We start from the raw sequence: 21,116 nt of genomic DNA on the forward strand, positions 1-21,116 counted from the left end.
CTCAGCAACCCACCATCACTTCCTCATCTTCCTTCTTCCCTGACTTTTGTAGTCTCAGAAACCAAATGTGATCTTTTTACTTTGTTCTTGAAAGTGGTATGTATTAGCTTGCTGCACAGTTAAGGGGATAGCAAGGTTATCCAAGCTGTTTAAGACTCACCAGTAGCCAGCGTACTGTTTCATAGTCTTCAGTTCTGCCTCTCATGGGCATGTGCATTTTGAGAAACTACATTGCCTGGGCTGGACTTCCAGGATTATATGAAATATGGTATGCCACTTTGTGAATCCATATGGTTCTTCACATCTGCAAAGAGATATATATTTTAGTAATCACCTAATTCTGTCAATTCCACTCTTTCCAAACTAGATAAAATGTTGCAACCTTTATCAAGTCAAAGAGATATTTTTTGTGCTCTTCTTCATTTTACTGGACCCAAATAAACTGTAGGAAATGTTAATCAAGTGAGGGCATGTCTTTTTCATTTAATTTAATTGCAGAGATGACTGATCCATGTTCTATGCATCAGTAAAAACTAGGGTGACCATAATAATTTGAGGGAAATCTGGGATGTGGGGTGCACACAACCCTTCCCCCAAACACTGTGGCTCCCAGGAGTGGGGCTGGGTAGGTCAGCACAGCGTGCACACACATACACACATGACCCTGCAGCTCCTTCCCTCCCACCCCCCCAACACTGACTGTACTGTGCAAGTGACTCTGCTCGCAGCCCAGTGGAATCCAGATCAGGGAGCAGCCCCTTGGCTGGGCTTCCTGGAGAAAACTGAAGCAAAAGTCCTGGATTGGTGTGAATCTGCCTGCACATGCCTGGCTTTTGAATCAGGAGCCAGACATGTGTGGGAGGGTTTGCACCAGGACTTTTGCTTCAGTTTTCTCCGAATCCAGATGCTGAGACAGCTTCTGAAATCTGGGATGGTCCCAGCCAATCCTGGACATATGGTCACCCTAGTTAAAACCCTCATTAAGGATTTAATATGGGTGTACTTTACATAGTGAATGGATTAAAAATGTCACCATATTCAGTCAATATATCCTTGTGTGCACTGAAAGGGAAAAAGTTTTTAATGCTTTTTACTCTTGTCAGTGCTATGAAGCCAACACAGCTAATAGGCACTGGGTGAGACATTATTACTTCTAGTGCATTGGAATAAGAATTAACCAAGTTCCAGTCATTCACCCTTGTAATACCATAGTGGTGATAGATGAGTTGCGCAAGTTTCTCTGTAGGATGGATTTGGCTGAAGAACTTTCACTTTTGGTGGTGATGGATGGGAAGGCAGAGAAACTAGCTTCACCTTCCAAATCAGGTAGAATTTGCTTAGTACCACTTGGTAGCAAAACAGAGTGCAGGGAGCGTGTTGTTAGCTGCAGAGCTCAGATTAAATGTGTGTGTTTTCCATGTCACATAGTTCAATTAGGTATACATATTTAAAGTTCCTTGGTGATAGTGAAAATTTTAAAACAAAACAGGTATGTACAGTAGGAACAAATAGAGAAAACATGGATGGTATTCCTTTGGAGACATGATTCTTGTGACAAGTTTTAGATTTTTATTCTTGCAAGATTTATATTTTTAAAGTCCTCATTAAAAAAAAGTTTCTGCTTGAAAAAGTTTACAATGAGCAAATGGCAGCCAACAAAATATATTCTGTTCCAGGGGACAGTATTTACTTGAGTTAAAGCGATATGACCTTGCAAGTTTCAGTATTCGCCAGGTGGCTGAGATGGGTGAAGGTAAAGTATGTCTTTCTGCCTACATTTTTTATAAACCAGAGTATCTGAACCTTTACAGAAGGAATATGTTTATGCACTATACACCATAGAACTTTTATAAATTATTTAAAGGAACATTGCAATTGTTTGCGCTATTTACAATTCTTTCACTTACTCTTGCCTGTGCTTTTTATGTTTGTATTTTTAATGTTAAATATTGGTAACAGAGTACTGAGTAGAATTTGTCATAATATTTTGTAATTATGTAGAACTGTTATTTGTAAAGCCATTTGCTAAGTTACAAAGATCAAGTTTCAATATTAACTTTATTGCATTTAATTTTCACCTGCGCCTTTTGGTGAACTTTCAAATAAAGCCATTTTAATGTATTGTTTGGCAGTCGGGATATGGGGGCAGGGGAAGGGGGCAAGAGGTGTGGTTGGCAAATGTCTAGAGTTTGATTCTGACTTTGCTGCTCACTCAGTTTCTACTCCAGCCTTTCACAGGAAAGAATTAAAACATTTTCCCTCTCTGGGCTCTGGCAGACATTACAGGTGCCTACAGACAAGCTTGTTCAAATTTTAATGAGAAAGCTCCACTGTCATCTCACTGCCATGTGTATTAAGCCCCTGCACATTTCAAAATGGCCGGGGGGGTGCTTTATCTAAACCTTGTTGAATGAGCTTTAGAAAGTATTTCAAAATGGCTGCGAAACATGTTGGGACTTAACACACATGACAGTGAGCCATTTTAATTAGAGCAGCTGTCTAGGAACCACTCTAATTAAACCCCCCCCACCCCCATCCCTGAGCATGTGTATAGGCAGCCTACATTTCTCAGACCTTACATGCAAATTTAGTGGGACAGAAATCAAATGTGTTTATGATATTTTCCCTGTTAAATAAATGGCCAACTAGGCACAAAAATGGGGGATCTGGGGTAAAAGATGGCTGTTTTAAACAGCAACATTTTTTCACAAGAAGCTTTTTTGCCACATATTTATTGTGTATACATACAGGTCTGAGACCTCCTGTATCCCACAGTGCTTCACTCTCATTTTCCCATCCAAGGGGAGGGAGGGACAAGAAGCAACTGGTTTCCTGAAAGCTGGGATGGCAAAGGGAATGAGGTTAATGTGGTGGCAGTGCCCATCAGATAGGCTTTCGCTGCCATAGAGGGGTTGTAGGTGGCCCTGGACTGCCTTTTTCATTAAAGCATAGCCAGGCAGCAAGGGGGCCGGGCCTGCCTGTGAGCCAGGAGCTTTAAAGGGCTGTTGTAAAGTTCCTAGTTCATAGGTAGCCCCAAACTGGAGAGAACCCACTGCTGCAGTCATCTCTGGTCCTGAGCTGTCTGTGGTTTGGGAGCTTTAAAAGGCTGCTAATGCTATTGAAGTACCAGCAACTTTAAACTGAATAGTGATTTGGTAGTGGAGATTGTCTAATTTCCCCCCCTGCCAAAGCAGCTTGCAGGAGCCCAATATCCTGATCAAGCAGACCTGCATACTGACGAGCTCCCTGCAGGTGGGAGAAGCTAAGAACCAGTTTCCTGTCACCCCTTGACTAGAGAGGTCTCCTTTGTTGCACTCCAGCCAGGGGGCTGTGGACGTGTGGCCATGCATGTTGTACTACATATCTGTAGCGTGCCACCAATTAATGTCTGCCAGAACCCTCCCCTCTCTCCCCCGTTCACCTCTGTGATTTCATTGTTTTTTGGTGTGGCCATTAAAGCAGACAGTCTTTTGATACCCATGGATTTTTGCTTATTCCTCTCGTGTCCCTCTACAAGTGCACACAAAGGCACGATGGGATTTAATGCATGATCCACACAATCGTGCCTCCTGCCATGCCACACGTGCATGGCAGGAGGTGCCATTGTGGGATCGTGCATTAGATCCTGTTGCACCTTATTGCTGATGCAGGGGGAGCCTAGCAAGAAGCAAGCTCCCACAGGTGGGAGCCCACTTAGCTGAGGGGCTTCCAGCTGTGGGGGTACCCCATGCTCCCCTGTGGCTTGGAGATACAGCAGCTGCTGCTGGGAGATCACAGCACTTGCAGGGGGCTTCACACACCCCTGAGGCTAGATCACAGCAGCGCCTCACAGCTGCTGAGACCCAGAGTCCACAGCTGGTCAGTGCTGGGTCCTGGCAGCCATGGGGCATGACTGCAATCTCCCAGTCATGGGGGTATGTGGAGCACCCTGCAGCTGGGAAATTGCAGCTTCTGTGGTCTCTCAGACATGGGGGCACACCATGCATCCCCAGGGCTGGGAGATCACTGTCACCCCATGGATGCTGGGACCCAGAGCGCACAGTTATGGGACTCTGGGTCCCAGCAGCCATAGGGCCCTGGTGGGACCCAGTCCACAGCTGTCAGGCACTGCTGGGACCGAGAATCCTTTCAGCTGTGGGACTCCCAGCCCTGGCTGGGCATGGTGCACCCCTGCAGCTGTGAGCCCAGTTGGCTGATGGGGGTCTCAGCCTCAAGGGACACCCTGCTACACAGGCAAATTAAAGTTCCATAGCAACCAGCTATACAGTTAGTACACGTTTTCAAGGTCTATCTTTACAGTTGGTTGGATTTCTTATGGCACAATAGGAATTTTGCATGTGTAGGTGGTCTCAGCTACACAATTAACCAGTCACTTGCACAATATTTATAATGTGTATAGAGCACCTTATATTTAGAAATATGCAGTTTGGAATAATAAGGTATTAGAATTATTATGATGTTTTTTCTTATTTTCAGTATCCTTTAAAATCACTCCTGTTCAGCAAGCACTTGTTGATTCATTTTGTCAAAATCACAGTAAAGCCATAAAGTGCTTACTTGAAGTTACTGAGAATAAACCAGAGCCTTCAGTGTTCGTTTTGCTTGGAAAAATACAAATGAAAGCCAAGAAAACCAAGGTTAGAAAAAAAAAATCAGTATAAACAGTTTACAGGAAAATGTTAAACAAATGCAAAGTTTTCTTCCTATATTTTTGTTTCTATTTTTTAATACAGTGAGAAGCTCTAAAGTATTAGAGAAATATTCCTATCATTTCAATAGCTGAATTATAAAAGGGACTAATAACACTCTTCAACTAATGAAAACTCATAAAACTAATGGTTCAGCAAGTATTAAGTAATGTTCAGTTTAAAACCACATAAGATTAAGTAAAAGAAATAATGTAGGGTGTGTTTTAATTTCATATTTGTTGCCATTTTCAAATCTGCCAGAAACATTGTGGATATTGCTATATGTGAATAGCCAAGTGATTTTGGATGTTTTGCAGAATTATTTTCACAACAAGAAGAAATTGATGGTAAAATCTAAATATTTCTTTGTTTATTCGCAAAAGAATGTGTATAAAGTCATGTTTGTGTCTGTTGTGCTTAAGGAAATAGCAGGCAGTTTCAGTGCTCAGAAAGTTTGAAGAGTATTTCCACAAAAGCACTATCTATCTGTGTCCCAAGTTTTAAAAATACTTTCTAGATTATTTCAGACACTTACCTTGCAAAAATCTATGGCTGCCTATACACATGTTCATTCACATTTTAATTAGAATGTATCAGAGCAGATTCGATTAATTGAGTCAGCTCTGTGTTCTAATTAAAACGCTTCATTGTAGCCTCCAGTGTCACCTCATTTAAGCCTCTGTGCTTTTTAAAATGACTGCTACAGCACTTTAGCTAAACCTCATTGAGGTTTAGCTAAAGTGTTCTGCAGCCATTTTTTAAACGTGTGGGGACTTAATAGATATGACGATGAGGTGTTTTAATTAGAGCGGCTCTCTGGGAACCACTCTAATTAAATGCTTGCCCACCCCGAGCACTTGTATAGGCAGCCTATACACCTAGACCTTGTGTTTTCCATCAGGTAAAAACCCTCAGATCACATAGCTTGTCTGTGCTGAGGCCTCGCCATGCAGCCTAAAGCTTTGCATTGTAATCTCTCTTGTTTCCCCTGTCTCCCCTGTCTCACTATGTAAGTGGATGCTTAATTATTTCCTCTTCTGCTCCTGAAAGAAGAATGCTGAGCAAATCCATCATCTCTAACAAGGGCTCTGATTGTATTTTGGGTAACGTGATATTATGTTGAAATATCTGCTATGTATTAAAAAATTAAGATAGACCCTAAATATAGGTGTCAGTTATGGATTCTCAGGAGACCCCTTCAGACACCAGGCCTCCTGCTTTAACTGTTCTTCTGTAGAATTATGATATAAAATTCTCTTACTTTTAGGCTGGACCCTTGGGCACTATATCTTGCACATCAATCAGGCTTACCAGCAAATCTAATTGAGTTTGAATACCTGCAGTTCTTCCCTTAAGGAGTCTGTGATCAGTCGTGTACAGTCACTGGGAAACCTTCTTGAAGTGGAGTACTTATTTTAACAGGAGGGACAAAGGTTTTAGTGGAAACGCATTTTAAAATAACAGATAGTATATGCATATCTGTCATTTAAAAGCTTATCCAACACGAATGGTAAACTAAGCAGGCCTAACTCTTCAGGTATTCCAGACGTGTCTTTATCTTAGCTTGCTTCTTCAGAGAAAGTGTCCCTCTCTCTTTTTTTAGTCTCTATAGCCCTTTTATTCTGAATTCCTAGGTTTTGGATCTTTTGGACAAAGCTAGTTGTATAGCCTCGGTTAGTGAGTGAGATTTTTCCAAGTCATTAGTCCTGCTACTAACCCTTTACAACTCTCAAGTTTTGAGGAGTGGCTTATGCTGAGCCATTCTTAAACTAAGCCAATATATTCATTCAGTAAACATCTTAATAAGCAGTATACATGGTTAATAAATTATTGTTGAACATTCATCACCCATTTATGTGAGCAATTTGATTTATTGGGATTGCTTGAATGAAAATATTTCGGTGTATTTGTAGTATTAGGGCTTTTACCTGGGATTTTTAATGGTTAGTGCTATATGCAAACTAAACTATGAACATAATACTCATCACTATTCACACAAGTGTTTTGCACAGACTTGAAAAGTGTGTGGGGGGAAAATGTTGTTTCTTTGTGATGCATAAGGATCATCTAAAAGGTTTAATTCAAGGTTTTTTTCTGTTTGTTGTTTATATTATGAATTTAAGATGGTATACTGCTAGAAGGATGACTGATATAGAATGCAATCTAAATAATTCTCATAGGTTCTTTGAAAATGACATTGCAATGCCTGAAAATTAAGTATCTTGCCTCATGAGGATCATATCAATTTGACAGGGTTAGGTACCTAGTATTCTTATATAATAAATGGGAAGAATTAGGTTAGTGATAGGGACACTCTGATGGGAGGGGATAACCTGGATTATGGTACCTGCTACCAAAGTTCTTTCTGTTTTAACTAGTTCCCATTTAATACAAAATGTATAAATAGTACTTGAGGAGGGGCTGAAACTCAGTTCTCCTCCTGGGAATTATCATCAGGCTAAGAAGGCCTAAAATCTAGGTTCCTCGGTCAGTGCCGTGATATCTAGGCTGTTGTTCAAAATGTGGGTGGCTTCACTCCCAAAATGTGTGAGTGTCACCATGCTACAGGGTTATAGGTTGTAGCCATGTTGGTCTAAGGACATAGGCAGAAAAGGTTCTTTGGTTAAATATAATATCTTTTATTAGACCAACTCACATAGTTGGAAAAAATAATTTCTTAGCATGCTTTCAGGTATAAATACCCTTTGGCAGGCTGAGGAAGCATCTGCAGTTGGCGTGTGCTCTTCCTGGATGGAATGAATAGTAAAGAAACCAGAGGCTGGTATGCATGCAAGAAAGCCAGTCAGTGAAGATGTAAATTGAGGAGTCAGTGGGTGAGAGACCAGCTGGGAGGATGTGGCAGGGAGGAGGGAAGGGGAATGAATGTAGCTAGTAAATAGTGGAGAGGAAGCTGGGGAGTCGCACGTTAGGCGGGTTATAGTATGTCATAAATCCAGTGTCTATATTTAGTCCATGATTTTTTGTATCCAGGAGGTTGATGAAGTGAAGTTCATTGGCTCGTCTGTGAAAAGTGTTTTGTAAGTTCCCTTTGAGGATTAGAACTGAGAGATTGGAGAGACAGTAGTTTTCTAGTGAGAATGTGCCCCCACAGGTATTGGGTATTTTTGTCTTTGAGAGATTTATGGTATGCATTCACTCTGATGTGCAGTTGTTTGGTCTCTCCTATGTATTTTCCATCAGGGCAGTTGGTGCATTGGATGGGATATATTACATTTCTGGAGGTGCGGCTGTAAGATCCAGGAATGCAGACGGTTCTGTTGTGAGCTGTAGCAATTGTGGGCGTGGTGGAGATATGTTGGCAGGCTTTACATTTCTTGTCATGGCATGGTCTGGATCCATTCGGTGCGTTTCGGGCTGTAGGAATTTTGCTTCTGGCAATGAGGTTAGTGAGGTTCGGTGCTTGTTTGAAGGCTAGAATGGGTGGTTCTGGGAATATCTCTAAGAATTGGGTCATCTTCTAATATGGGTTGCAAGTGTTTGAAGATTTTTCCTATAGGGAACTGTAGGACCTTTGTGCCACAGCCAGCCCTGGTCACCATCTACATGTGAGTTTTGGTGCACATAAGTACTCCACTATAGAATGGTACTAATCCCAGACAGTACTATCCTGCAGTGGAGTTAATTAATTTACTGCGCTCCAATACAGGTGCATGTATAAAAAGTGACACTACTGCAGAGCTAACTAATTAGCTTCACAGTAAAGTGCACATGTAGATGCACCCAGTGATAGTTAAGTGCCTATCTGCTTGAGCTAGATTGCTTCTAAGCTTGTTTTAGAAGCCTAAATCTAAACACCTGTGGAACTTTTCAGGCCAAAATGAAAGTGCCTAATAATTCCACAGAAGTTAGGGCTGAAAGGGACCTTGCAAGATGATTGGGTTCAGCCCCCTGCATAAAGGGCAGGAGCCAGCTGGGGTCAGATGACCCCAACAAGGTGAGCATCCAGGTGTTTCTTGAAGTTATCCAGAGTCTATTCCAGACTCTGGAGACTTGGATGGTAAAGAAGTTTTTCCTTATGTCCAGTCTAAAATGGTCTTCCAGCAGTTGGTTAGACCTTGTCATCCCTTGTGGGGGATGCCCTGGTGAACAGATGTTATCCCAGTTCCTGATGCACACCCCTTATATACTTATAGGCTGCTACCTAGTCCCCCCTGAGCCTTCTTTTCTCCAGGCTGAAGAGTCCCATGCCTCTCAGCCTCTCCTCATAAAGTCTGCTCTCATGACCTCTAATCTTGTGCGTGGCTCTCCTCTGGACTCAAGTTTCTCCAGGTCCTTTCTAAAGTGTGGAGCCCAGAATTGGATGCAGTACTTCAACTGCAGCCTCACCAAGGCCAAGTAAAGTGGGAGGATGACTTCTTGTGTCTTGCTTGAGATGCATTGGTAGATGCAAGCCAGAGTTTATTTGCTTTGCTGGCTGCAGCATTGCATTATTGGCTCATGTTCAGCTTGTGATCAATCATGACTCCCAAGTCTCTTTCGGTTGTGGTAGTAGTGAGTGTAGCACTGCTGAGCCTATAAGTATGATGTGGGTTTATCCTGAGGTGGAGCACCTTGCATTTCTCTGTATTGAATGTCATCAGGTTTTGATCTGCCCACCTTGCAAGCGTGTCCAGGTTGGCCTGAATCTCCAACCTATTCTCCAATGTGACCGCACTTCCTCATAATTTGGTGTCATCTGTGAACTTAGCCAGTTTACTTCTGACACCCAAATCCAGATCATTTATGAATATATTAAAGAACTGGTCTGAGTACTGAACCCTGGGGGACACAACTGGGCATCATGTACCATGTTGACTTGGTTCCATTGGCTATCACTCTCTGGGTCCAAACACAGAGCCAGTTCCCCAGCCATCAAGCCATGAGGTTGTCAATGCTGTCCAATTTTACCATAAGGACATCATGGGAGACCAAGTCAAAGGATTTTTTGAAATTCAAGTATATGACATCAAACTCTTCTCCCTTGTCCAGGTTGTGCATCACCTGATCATAGAAGGAAATGAGGTTGGTCAGGCAAGACCTACCCCCAATGAAGCCATATTGGCTCTGTCTCAGAATGTTGCCTTCCGTTAGCCTGTTGATGGTTTCTTTGATAATTTTTTCCAAGGATTGAGGTTAAACTGATTGGCCTATAGTTCCCTGGATCTTCCTTCATTCCTTTTTTGAAGATAAGTACTACATTGGCCCTCTTCCAATCTTCTGGAACCTCTCTGAGTGCCACGAGTTCTCAAATATCCTCGCCATTGGTTGTGCTAGGATGTCAGCCAACTCTTTTAGCATTTTTGGGTGCATTCCATCTGGGCCAGCTGATTTGTGGATGTCCAGCCTCTCAAGGTGTTCTCTCACAAGATATTCACTAGTTATAGGCATACGATTTCCCTTAACCTGGTTATCTGGCGTTCTGTCGGGCAGGGTCATTCCCTTGGGCTCGTGGAAAACCGATGCAAAGTAATCCTTGAGGAGATTAGCTTTTTCTTGGGTGTCAGTTGTCCCATTTGATTCAGCAGGGGTCCAATGTTGCCTTTGTTTTTTTTTCTAACTTCCCATGTATCTAAAGAAGGACTTTTTATTGTCCTTGGTTCTTATAGCCAGTTGGAGTTTGGTTTCAGCCTTGGCTTTTCTGGTCTGTTCCCTACAAGTGCGAGTCAGTGCTGCATAATCCTCCTTAGTGGTATTTCCCCAACTTCCATCCCTTATGAGCTCCTCTTTTCAGATTCAGGAGGTCCATGAATTCCCTGTTGAGCCAAGGGGGTCTCCCAGCCTTTTTGCTACCTTTCCTATGGGCTGGAATGGACTGCTCTTATTGTTTTAGGATCACATCCTTCAGGAGTGACCACTCATAATGGACTCCCCTCCCTGTCAGATTGTGATCTCTCAGGGCCTCAACAGCCAATTTCCTGAGCTTGTGAAAGTCAGCTTTCCTAAAGACAAAGATTTTTTGCATTCCTGACTGATTTGTGAGCTTTGCAAAGGATAAAGTGATTAACTTGTGATCACTGTCACCTAGCTTCCCTTTGATCCTCAGGTCACTCACTAGATCATCCCCTTCAGCCAGGACCAGATCCAGCAATGCCTTACCTCTTGTCAGCTCGTAGACTTATTGAGTCAGATAGAGCTCATCGATGCAAGTGAGGAAGCTTTGCGACCAATGAGATTTGGCTGAATGCTCTTCCCATAAGATGTCAGGGTAGTTGAAGTCAGGGTGGTTCCTCAGATGTAAGGAAGTGGTCAGTAAGGCTAACCACACCTTGTGAGGCATCTGTAGATGTACAACAAGTAGGTCCAGGGAGGTGATGCTTCCCCTCAATGCGGTGCTGGTCAGGCCGCAGCTGGAGTACTGTGTCCGGTTCTGGGCGCCGCACTTCAAGAGGGACGTGGCTAACCTTGAGAGGGTCCAGAGGAGGGTCACTCTCATGGTCAGGGGGCAGCAGGCCAGGCCGTACAAAGATAGACTAAAGGGCCTGAATCTATTCAGCCTCCAAAAGAGAAGACTGAGAGGGGATTTGGTGGCCATCTATAAACTCACCATAGGGGACCAGCAGAAAATAGGTGAGGCTCTGTTGCCCTGGGTACCACCTGGGATAACAAGGAATAACGGCAACAAATTGATTGAGAGCAGGTTCAGGCTTGATATCAGGAGGTACTACTTTATGGTTAGGGCTGCCAGGCTCTGGAATGGGCTCCCAAGGGAGGTGGTGCTCTCCCCTACCTTGGGGGTCTTCAAGAGGAGGTTGGATAGATATCTGGCTGGGGTCTTATGATCCCAGCACTCGTTCCTGCCCAGGGCAGGGGGTTGGACTTGATGATCTGTTCAGGTCTCTTCCAACCCTAGAAACTATGAAACTATAAGTCACTGATGATGACCACGCACTCGGAGCGTGCAGCCTCTGCCATTTCCCTAGAGAATTTATGGTCAAGCTCTTCCTCCTGGTTAGGAGGTCTGTAATAGACTGCTACAGTTATATCCCCTTCATCACATTCTTCCTGTACTTTAACCCAGAGGGTCTTGAGTTGCCCTCCTTGGGTGCCAATCTCTGCTTGTAGGGAAGGGTACTGCTCCTTCACATAGACGGCTACACCCCTACCCTTCCTCGCAACATGATGCTCCCTGTACAAGATATAGCCACCTATACCTGTGGTCTAGTCATAGATGGAGTCTCACCAGGTCTCTGTTACCTCTATGAGATCATATTCATTTTCGCTTAGCAGAAGGGCCAGTTCCTCTAAGATTCATAGATTCATAGGCATTAAAGATGGAAGGGACCTCGGAAGATCATTGAGTGCAGCCCCCTGCCCCCAGAGCAGGAAGTCAGCAGGGATCATAGGATCCCAGCAAGAGAAACATCCAATTGTCTCTTGAAAGTGTTCAAAGTGGGTGCTTGAACAACCTCTGGTGGCAGTCTATTCCAAACTGTTGCCCTGTGGGGTCAGCCTGCCACCAGAGGTGATTCAAGCGCCTACATTGAACACCTTCAAGAGCAAACTGGAATCTTATCTTGCTGGGATCCTATGACCCCAGCTGACTTCCTGCCCTTTGGGCAGGGGGCTGGACTTGATGATCTTCCGAGGTCCCTTCCAGCCCCAATGTCTATGAAATATTGCGCTGTTAGACAGGAGGATGTGACACAATTGCACATATACAAAACACACACAAGTCAGTTAGGTGCATACACACACACACTACCAGCTCAGGCACATACACATCCAAACCAGCCTAGGCACATGCATACTTATAGATTCATAGATGTTAGGATCGGAAGGGACCTCAATAGATCATCGAGTCCGACCCCCTGCATAAGCAGGAAAGAATGCTGGGTCTAGATGACCCCAGCTAGATGCTCATCTAACCTCCTCTTGAAGACCCCCAGGGTAGGAGAGAGCACCACCTCCCTTGGGAGCCCGTTCCAGACCTTGGCCACTCGAACTGTGAAGAAGTTCTTCCTAGTGCCCGATCTAAATCTGCTCTCTGCTAGCTTGTGGCCATTATTTCATGTAACCCCCGGGGGCGCCTTGGTGAATAAATACTCACCAATTCCCTTCTGTGCCCCTGTGATGAACTTATAGGCGGCCACAAGGTCACCTCTCAACCTTCTCTTGCAGAGGCTGAAAAGGTCCAGTTTCTCTAGTCTCTCCTCGTAGGGCTTGGACTGCAGGCCCTTAACCATACGAGTGGCCCTTCTCTGGACCCTCTCCAGGTTATCCGCATCCCTCTTGAATTGCGGCGCCCAGAATTGCACACAGTACTCCAACTGCGGTCTGACCAGCGCCCGATAGAGGGGAAGTATCACCTCCTTGGACCTATTTGTCATGCATCTGCTGATGCACGATAAAGTGCCATTGGCTTTTTTGATGGCTTTGTCACACTGCCAACTCATGTTCATCTTGGAGTCCACTAGGACTCCAAGATCCCTTTCCACTTCCGTGCCACCCAGCAGGTCATTCCCTAGGCTGTAGGTGTGCTGGACATTTTTCTTCCCTAGGTGCAGCACTTTGCATTTCTCCTTGTTGAACTGCATTCTGTTGTTTTCTGCCCACTTGTCCAACCTGTCCAGATCTGCTTGCAGCTGTTCCCTGCCCTCCGGCGTGTCCACTTCTCCCCATAGCTTTGTGTCATCTGCAAACTTGGACAGAGTACATTTGACTCCCTCGTCCAAGTCACTGATGAAGACATTAAAGCGTATCGGTCCAAGGACCGAACCCTGCGGGACCCCACTGCCCACACCCTTCCAGGTCGAAACCGACCCATCCACCACGACTCTCTGGGTGCGACCCTCCAGCCAATTTGCCACCCACCGGACTGTGTAGTCATCCAAGTCACAGCCTCTTAACTTGTTCACCAGTATGGGGTGGGATACCGTATCGAAGGCCTTCCTGAAGTCTAAGTATACGACATCCACCCCTCCTCCTGTGTCCAGGTGTTTCGTAACCTGGTCATAAAAAGAAACTAGATTGGTCAGGCACGATCTGCCTGCCATGAACCCGTGCTGATTTCCCCTCAGCATAATTTGTCCTGCCGGGCTCTCACAAATGTGAGCCTTGATAATTTTTTCAAAGACTTTGCCAAGGATGGAGGTGAGACTGACTGGCCTATAGTTGCCCGGCTCCTCCTTCCTCCCCTTTTTGAAAATGGGGACCACATTGGCCCTTTTCCAGTCCTCCGGGACTTGGCCCGTGCGCCACAAGCGTTCAAATATTCCCGCCAGTGGCTCTGCAATGATGTCGGCCAGTGCCTTCAGCACCCTCGGATGGAGCTCATCCGGGCCTGCCGACTTAAAGGCATCCAGTTCTTCCAAGTGACTCTGCACCACCTCAGGGTCTATGCATGGAAGTCTGGCACCTTGCTGCTGCCTTTCTACAACCCCAGTGCCCCTCGTCGTGCTTGTCGTGCCCCTCGCTTAGGAACACTGAGGCAAAGAACTCGTTGAGGAGTTCAGCCTTGTCCCCCCTGTCTGTCACCAATTGTTTCTGCCCATTTAGCAGGGGTCCTTTTCCTCCCTGGGCCTTCCTTTTCCTCCCTATATATCTAAAAAACAATTTCTTGTTGTCTTTTACTTGGGTTGCCATCCTCAGCTCCATGGTAGCTTTGGCCTGTCTAACTGCCTCCCTGCAAGCACGAGCAGAGGAGGTATATTTATCTTTGGTGATCTCTCCCTGTTTCCACTTTTTATGTGCTCCCCTTTTGTCCCTTAGGCTGCCCTGGATTTCTCTGGTCAGCCAAGGAAGCCTCCTGGCCCCTTTCCCTCTTTTGCCTCGCTCGGGGATCGTCTTGCTTTGTGCCCGAAGGATCGTTTCCTTAAGGCACAGCCACCCTTCTTGGGCTTCCATTTCTTCAAATCTCCTACTCTGCAGTGCGTCCTTGACTAATCGCCTGAGTTCATTGAAATCAGCTTTCCTAAAGTCTAGCACTTTCACCCTACTAGTTACCTTACCCACTCGACGTCTTATGGTGTATTCTATTATTAGGTGATCACTGTCCCCCAGATGGCTACCAATCTGGAGGTCCGCTACCATGTCATCTCCCATTGCCAATACCAGATACAGTATGGCATTCCTCCTAGTGGGACCATGTACCTCCTGTGTCAGGTGGAGGTCCTGTACACAGGTTAGAAACCTGCGTGAGTGGTGGGACTTTGCTGTCTGCGTCTCCCAGCAGATATCCGGGTAGTTTAGGTCCCCCATGACTACCACCTCTTTAGCTTTTATGGTCTCTGTGAGCTGCCTCAGGAGCCCCGAATCTCTTTCTTCCCCTTGATGTGGGGGTCTGTAGCAGACCCCTACCACCAAATCCCTTTTTCCTTGCCCCCCATGTAGCCTAACCCACAATCCTTCTACTTTCTCATCCTTGGATTCCGTCTTGATGAGGGTTGATGTATATTGCTCACTGACATAGAGTGCAACCCCCCCCCCCCCCTTTCTTCCCCACCCGGTCCTTTCTGTACAATCTATAGCCCTCAATATGTACCGCCCAGTCATGGGATGAATCCCACCAGGTTTCTGTTAGCCCCACTAAGTCATAGATGTTCTGTGCAAGCAGGAGTGCTAGTTCATCCTGCTTGTTTCCCATGCTCCTAGCATTAGTATATAGGCACTTGAGCCCTGCGACTGGTGCCTTTGCTGCCCCCCCCGCTCTGAGTCCCAAGGGGCCCTTTGATTCTTACCTTCTCATTCCTTACCTGTGCCGTTGTGCTGGCGTCCCCATGGCTTTCAGGTTCCCAATGCTCTCTTTCTTCAGGCTGGGCTGTCCTTGTGGGTGCCACATGGTTTGGTGGTCCACAGCTTCCCCCGCCCTCATCTTCCCCTCCCCCCGACAAGCCTAGTTTAAAGCCCGCCGGAGGAGATCCTCCAATCTTATCACCAATTCAAGCACATACACTATACACCCTGTAACCAGAGGGTGGTCAGGGTCGCCGTGCTCTCCCCTGCTGCCTCCTTTACCGTGTCATGTTGCCGACTAACACCCTCCGATTCTCGCCCGCCACGACTTTGATCTTATATAGACATATTATAGGGAGGCTGCCTATCATCTTCTGTTCCACGGTTGTCCGATTATCTTCAGTTCCTCTACACTCTAGCCTTATGGGCCATGCGTGGCTCCAACCACCCCCATACCACGCCCCAAGCCTCGCTGATGTAATGGATGTTGTTCTGTCCCTCTCTCTCTGTCTCCACGCCCTCTCTGGCACTCGGGCTCTCCGCAGCCCTGTCTCTCCCGGGGCCTTCTCAGTAATGCCGCCCTCTCTCCCGGGGCCTTCTCAGTAATGCTGCCCCCTTCTCCGGGGCTCACCACAATGCTGTCCCGTTCTCCGGGGCTCACTACGCCTGCACTGGGGTTTCTCAGCAATGCCCCCTTCTCTGGGGCTTCTCAACTGCCCCTCTCTGGGGCTGGGGTCTGTGTACCCCAAATGCTGCACCCTCACTGGTGCTGGGGTCCCCACACCGCTGTGAGTCCCCTATGAGGCCTCCTCCAACCCCTAATAGCCTCACCCAAACCACCGGTGTAACAAATAGCAACACAAACACAAGCCCCTGGGCTATAACATAAACAGAAGCTGTCTGGCCATAACAATGTTCCATCCTACCAGGGATTCTTTCTCTCTCCGCAGTATCAGATGCAGCTCCTTCATCAGGCTTCTCTTCTTTTCCACAGCAGAGAGCTCCTTCCTCCTGGGCTGCTGGTAGGGAACTGTCGCCTGGCCTTCTGCCTGTGGTTTATATAGGAGCCAGGCTCTGCCCCTTCTTGTCAGCTGGCTAGGCTGGTGTGGGTCATTATTTCCCACAAGTTGCCTCAGCAACTGGCACCTGAGGGGTTATCCCAGCTCTTCCAGTAGCAGGCACCATAGTACCCTGCTACACACCCCAAAAGTTAGACACAGATCACTAATTCGTATATCATGCACACAATGTCATATACACACGCACACACACACACACACATATATATACATACATACATGCACACACTCACACTAGCAACTCAGATACACACACGTTCAAAATAACCAGTCTAGGTTCATGCACACCTGTCACCAGTTTAAGCCCATACATGCTGCACACATCACATTTAGACAGAATCAGTTACCAGTTACCAACACCTGCACATCCAATACACATACGTGGATTACTAATTTATATACTGCACACATATACAATGATATCTATATATGTATATATATGTGTATTCACTAATTCACACACATACCACCCACCTACACATACACACAGGTGAGTTCCTAAATTGGGTGTTGTGATGTGTATGTATGCATGTGCTTGGTGTACTTGGGATACCTGGGGAAAGGTTAAGGTAAGAAAGTAGAAGTGTAGGGAGTTAAAGTTACTGGAAATGAAAGTCACCGGGATTAGAACCGGTAGACTAGAGGGGCCTGGACTAAAGAATTGAGGCTTGGGGGTAACTTTAGGTTAATTGATCTTATTTGATTAAAAGACAATGCCCAAAGCCTGCAGAACAGGGAAGCATGCTGACACAGAGGCTGGGTCTGGAGCCAGAACTATGGGGAAGCTGAATAGGTAGATGGGGAGAGGGAAAAATGGGACTAAGGGAAAGTGTGGGTGTTAAAGAGGGGCTCTGGGTGTGGGGAGCCAGAGGATGGCTCCGGGGCAGCTAGAGAAGTAGTAGGTGCTGGAAGCTGGAGCAAGGCTCCAGCTGCTGGAGTGAACTGCAAGACAGCTAAGTGGAGCTGGGAAGCTGCGGGGGGTGGGGAGGATTACAGAAGGTGTGGGGGAAGCCTGAAAACAGAGAGACGGACAGCAGAAAATCACAGCAAGAGCAGCAGGCAGCAGGGACAGTAGGAAAGCAAGGAGAGGCTGAGAGGTGGCAGAAAAGGGGAGATGGAATTGGGAGGAGATCAGGAAACTAGCAGAGAGGGTGGGAACTGGAGCAGAGAGAGAGAGAGAGAGAGAATGAGACTGGAATTTAAGATCGGGAAGGGACTGGGATTCAGTACAACATGACCCAACTCAGGGTTGCAAATGACAGTGGTTTTATTGAACAGGGGAGATGGTGACACAATGCCAAATTGGTTCCCTTGTACACCCCCGCACCCCCCCCCCCCCCACACACACTGGCAGCAGGGGTTAGAGAGGCTTGGTGCAGGGGCTGAAGTCCACTGAAGTCCAGGATGAGAGAGAGACAGAGAGAGAGAGAACGAGTCCAAATTGTAGCAGGAGGTGTGCAGGTAATATCTCCCTATCCAGGCTGGAAAGAGGGCCTTGTCCAGTAGGTGTCCAGAGGGTGGTTGCCAGCAGGGCCTCTGGGTGGATAGATGGTGTGGTATGGTGCTGGTCCAGATGGAGAGGGTGTCCCCCTGGGTCCATCTTCACTGCCCCTTTTTATAGGGGCAGATCTTGTGTGACCCTAGTGACAGAGGCATGCCCAGGCAAGGGTCAGCCCCTGGCATACTGAGCATGTGTGCTCCATGCAGGGATGTACAGTTTCAGATGTCTGTAATGGTGAGAGTTGCTGGTTTTGCAGGGTCCTTTGTCTTTCAAATGCTGGTCTTGTCTCTGTTCCTGGGTGAGGTCCGTGGTTCCTGGGTGAATCAATGCGAGGTGATGGCCCAGTCATTACAGGCCATTCAGTAGAGGCCTGCTACCATTGTATTTCAGTCATTCCTAATCACACTAATTCATCGGGGAACCAATTTACATGGGAGGGTACGTGACTCATACAGTTGCAACGTGGGACACCCAGGCAGAGGACAGAAGATGGAGACTTGACATATAAAATGGAAGCTTGACATGACTTTGGTTCACTTACAAACACAGGCCAAAACCATACACTATCCATATGAAACAATAAAACTCAATATGAAAATGATAATAATACAATATACATCAGTAAAAATCAATACAAACCTAATAATAATACAATATAAAACGGTGGATCTCCAAAACCAAAAACTTGCTACAAGAATAAAAATGTCTAAAGCTTTTCCTAAGTCTGAGCTCACTTATACTTATCTATAGGGAATAGAGAGGGAGAGAAAAAGTTAGAAATGGTTGGGGAAGGGGAGGGAATGCATTTTAAAATAAATACCAAAAAAAAAAAAAAAAAGAAAAAACTAGGGGTTTTGCTACAAAAACTTGGGGGCTCAGACAGTAAAGAAGTTCTTCCTTATGTCCAGCCTGAAATGGTCATGGAGGAGTTTGTGACCGTTCAACCTTGTCATCCCTTCGGGCGCTCTGGTGAACAGACATTCTCCCAGATCCTGGTGAGCACCCCCGATAAACTGATAGGTGGCTACCTAGTCCCCCCTGAGCCTGTGCTTTTCCAGGCTGAAGAGTCCCATGGATTTCATCATAAGGTCTGTTTTCCTGACCTCTGATCATGCACCTGGCTCTCTTCTGCACCCTCTCAAGCTTCTCCACATCCTTTTTGAATTGTGGAGCCCAAAACTGGATGCTGTACTCCAGCTGCAGCCTCACCAAGGCCGAGTACCAGGGGAGAATGATGTCCTGGGATTTGCTTGAGAAGCATCTATGGATGCAAGCCAGCATTTTGCTCGCTTTACCAGCTGCAGCATCACATTGAAGGCTCATGTTCATCTTGTGGTCAGTCATGACCCCCAAGTCCCTTTCATCCATAGTGCTAGCCAATGTAGCACTGCCGAGCCTAAAAGCATGCTGCAGGTTTTTCCTCCCAAGGTGGAGAACCTTGCATTTTTCAGTGTTAAACACCATCAGGTTATCATCCGCCCATTTCCTGAGCCTGTCAGGGTCATCCTGGATCACCCTTCTGTCCTCAGGTGTGGATGCTTTACCCCAGAGTTTGGTGTCATCAGCGAACTTGGCCAGTCTGCTTCTGAAACCAATGTCTACATAATTAATGAAAATGTTAAATAGTATAGGCCCTAGGACAGAGCCTTGAGGGACCCCACTTGTTTGTTCCCCATGCTCTTGGCATTTGTAACAGGTAGGTAAGCCTGCTGTCAGAAGCCCTGGGCTTCCCTGCACGCTTAGAAGAGTCCCATCCTTGGGCTGGGGTTGGAGTAAGTTCCCTTGTGTTACCTGACCTGCTGATTCTGTGATTGTCACTTCCAGGGCTTGCACTAGTGATTGTTCGCCCATCCCCCAGCAATCTGAGTTTAAAGCCCTGTCAAGCAGGTCAGCCATTCTGGCCAAGAAAAACTTTTTTTCTAATCTGAGTGAGGTGGAGGCCATCCTTTCCCAACAAACCACTGCTGTTCTGTCTGATGTGTGGACTGTGATCGAAGAAGCGGAAGCCTTCACAATAGCACCATTGCCATAGTCTTGTGTTCACTTCTGTACATCTCTTCCCTCCTGTGTCCATGACCTGTAACTAGGAGGATCAAGGAGAAAACTACCTGTGCCCCCAACCCTCTGAGCCCAGCCTGCAGAGCCCTGTAGTCACTCACGATCTGGCTGCAATTGCTCTGAGCAGTGTCATTCATGCCCACATGGATGAGGAGCATGGGGTGGTGGTCAGAGGGCCAGATAAGTTTAGGGATGCTAAATGGCTTTAAGGCCAAAAGAAAGAGGTTGATTTGGGCTGCTTTTTTGTGACTTGGACACCTAAATTCTGCTTAAGTCCTGTTAAGACACTTATGAGATTCATTGGAATCTGGTCCTTAGTCAGATTATGACATCAAAAAAGAAAGCAGGATACTGAAAGCAGAGGGGTACTAAAGAATATTAATCAAACTGTTGAAAGTTATACCTTTGGTTAAATCTATTATGTCTAGCAGCTAATGAAATGTTTTGAAGAAAGGTTATGTTAATTACCCTCACACATTCAATTAAAATATGAGGGCACTAAGTGCCTCTAGCAAAACCAAGGAAGTACCAGACTTGACATTTCTTACATTTATAAGGTTAAGAACAGCCCTTTAAAAGCACGACAGAAATAACTTGGGCCTTTTTTTATACCAGAGGAAAAGGAAAAAAAGGGCATGGGCTGACTTTTAAAATTTTTCTACATTCCTTTTAATATTTGTAGTTATAGAGTTTAGTTACAATTCTTTTACATATATTAGAATAATATCCTTTATTATTACAGGAAGCATTGGAAAGTTTTAAAGCAGCTTTGAAACTCCTGGCTTCTTCAGCAAAACCCCTGCCTAATACATTTGAGACTGCAGAAATTTATTATTTCATGGGTTTATGCTATATGGAGCAAGTAAACTTCTTACAGGTATGTATTAGGCCCGCTCTACACGTTACAGGTATTGCACAACTAACTGGACACCAGCCACACATGCAAAGTAGCTATTACACAGTAAAAAGCTCCAGCCAGTTATAAAGTTTGACAAGACCCCCAGGGCCTGGGAGCTTCTCTCCCCTGCCCACCCCAAGCCCTAAGTATTGGGGCAGCTGTGTTTCCCAGAGTCTGGGAGTTTCAGGCCCGCCCGGGGCTTTAGGAATCAGGGCAACTGT

General features: G+C 45.9%; 1 protein-coding gene across 5 annotated transcripts in view; it reads left to right on the plus strand.

Annotated features, from left to right (window-relative positions):
- The window catches only part of TTC6 (tetratricopeptide repeat domain 6), a 122,452-nt gene that overhangs the window by 63,977 nt on the left and 37,359 nt on the right, over positions 1 to 21,116 (plus strand). For all 5 annotated transcript variants that reach the window (XM_059723065.1, XM_059723069.1, XM_059723067.1 and 2 more), the window contains 3 exons: positions 1,677 to 1,753; positions 4,477 to 4,637; positions 20,740 to 20,874. In XM_059723065.1, the coding sequence (XP_059579048.1) occupies positions 1,677 to 1,753; positions 4,477 to 4,637; positions 20,740 to 20,874 (373 nt within the window). The remainder of the gene's footprint in view (positions 1 to 1,676; positions 1,754 to 4,476; positions 4,638 to 20,739; positions 20,875 to 21,116) is intronic.

The sequence above is a fragment of the Alligator mississippiensis genome, chromosome 2 (genome assembly GCF_030867095.1).
Source record: "Alligator mississippiensis isolate rAllMis1 chromosome 2, rAllMis1, whole genome shotgun sequence".
Taxonomy (NCBI): domain Eukaryota; kingdom Metazoa; phylum Chordata; order Crocodylia; family Alligatoridae; genus Alligator; species Alligator mississippiensis.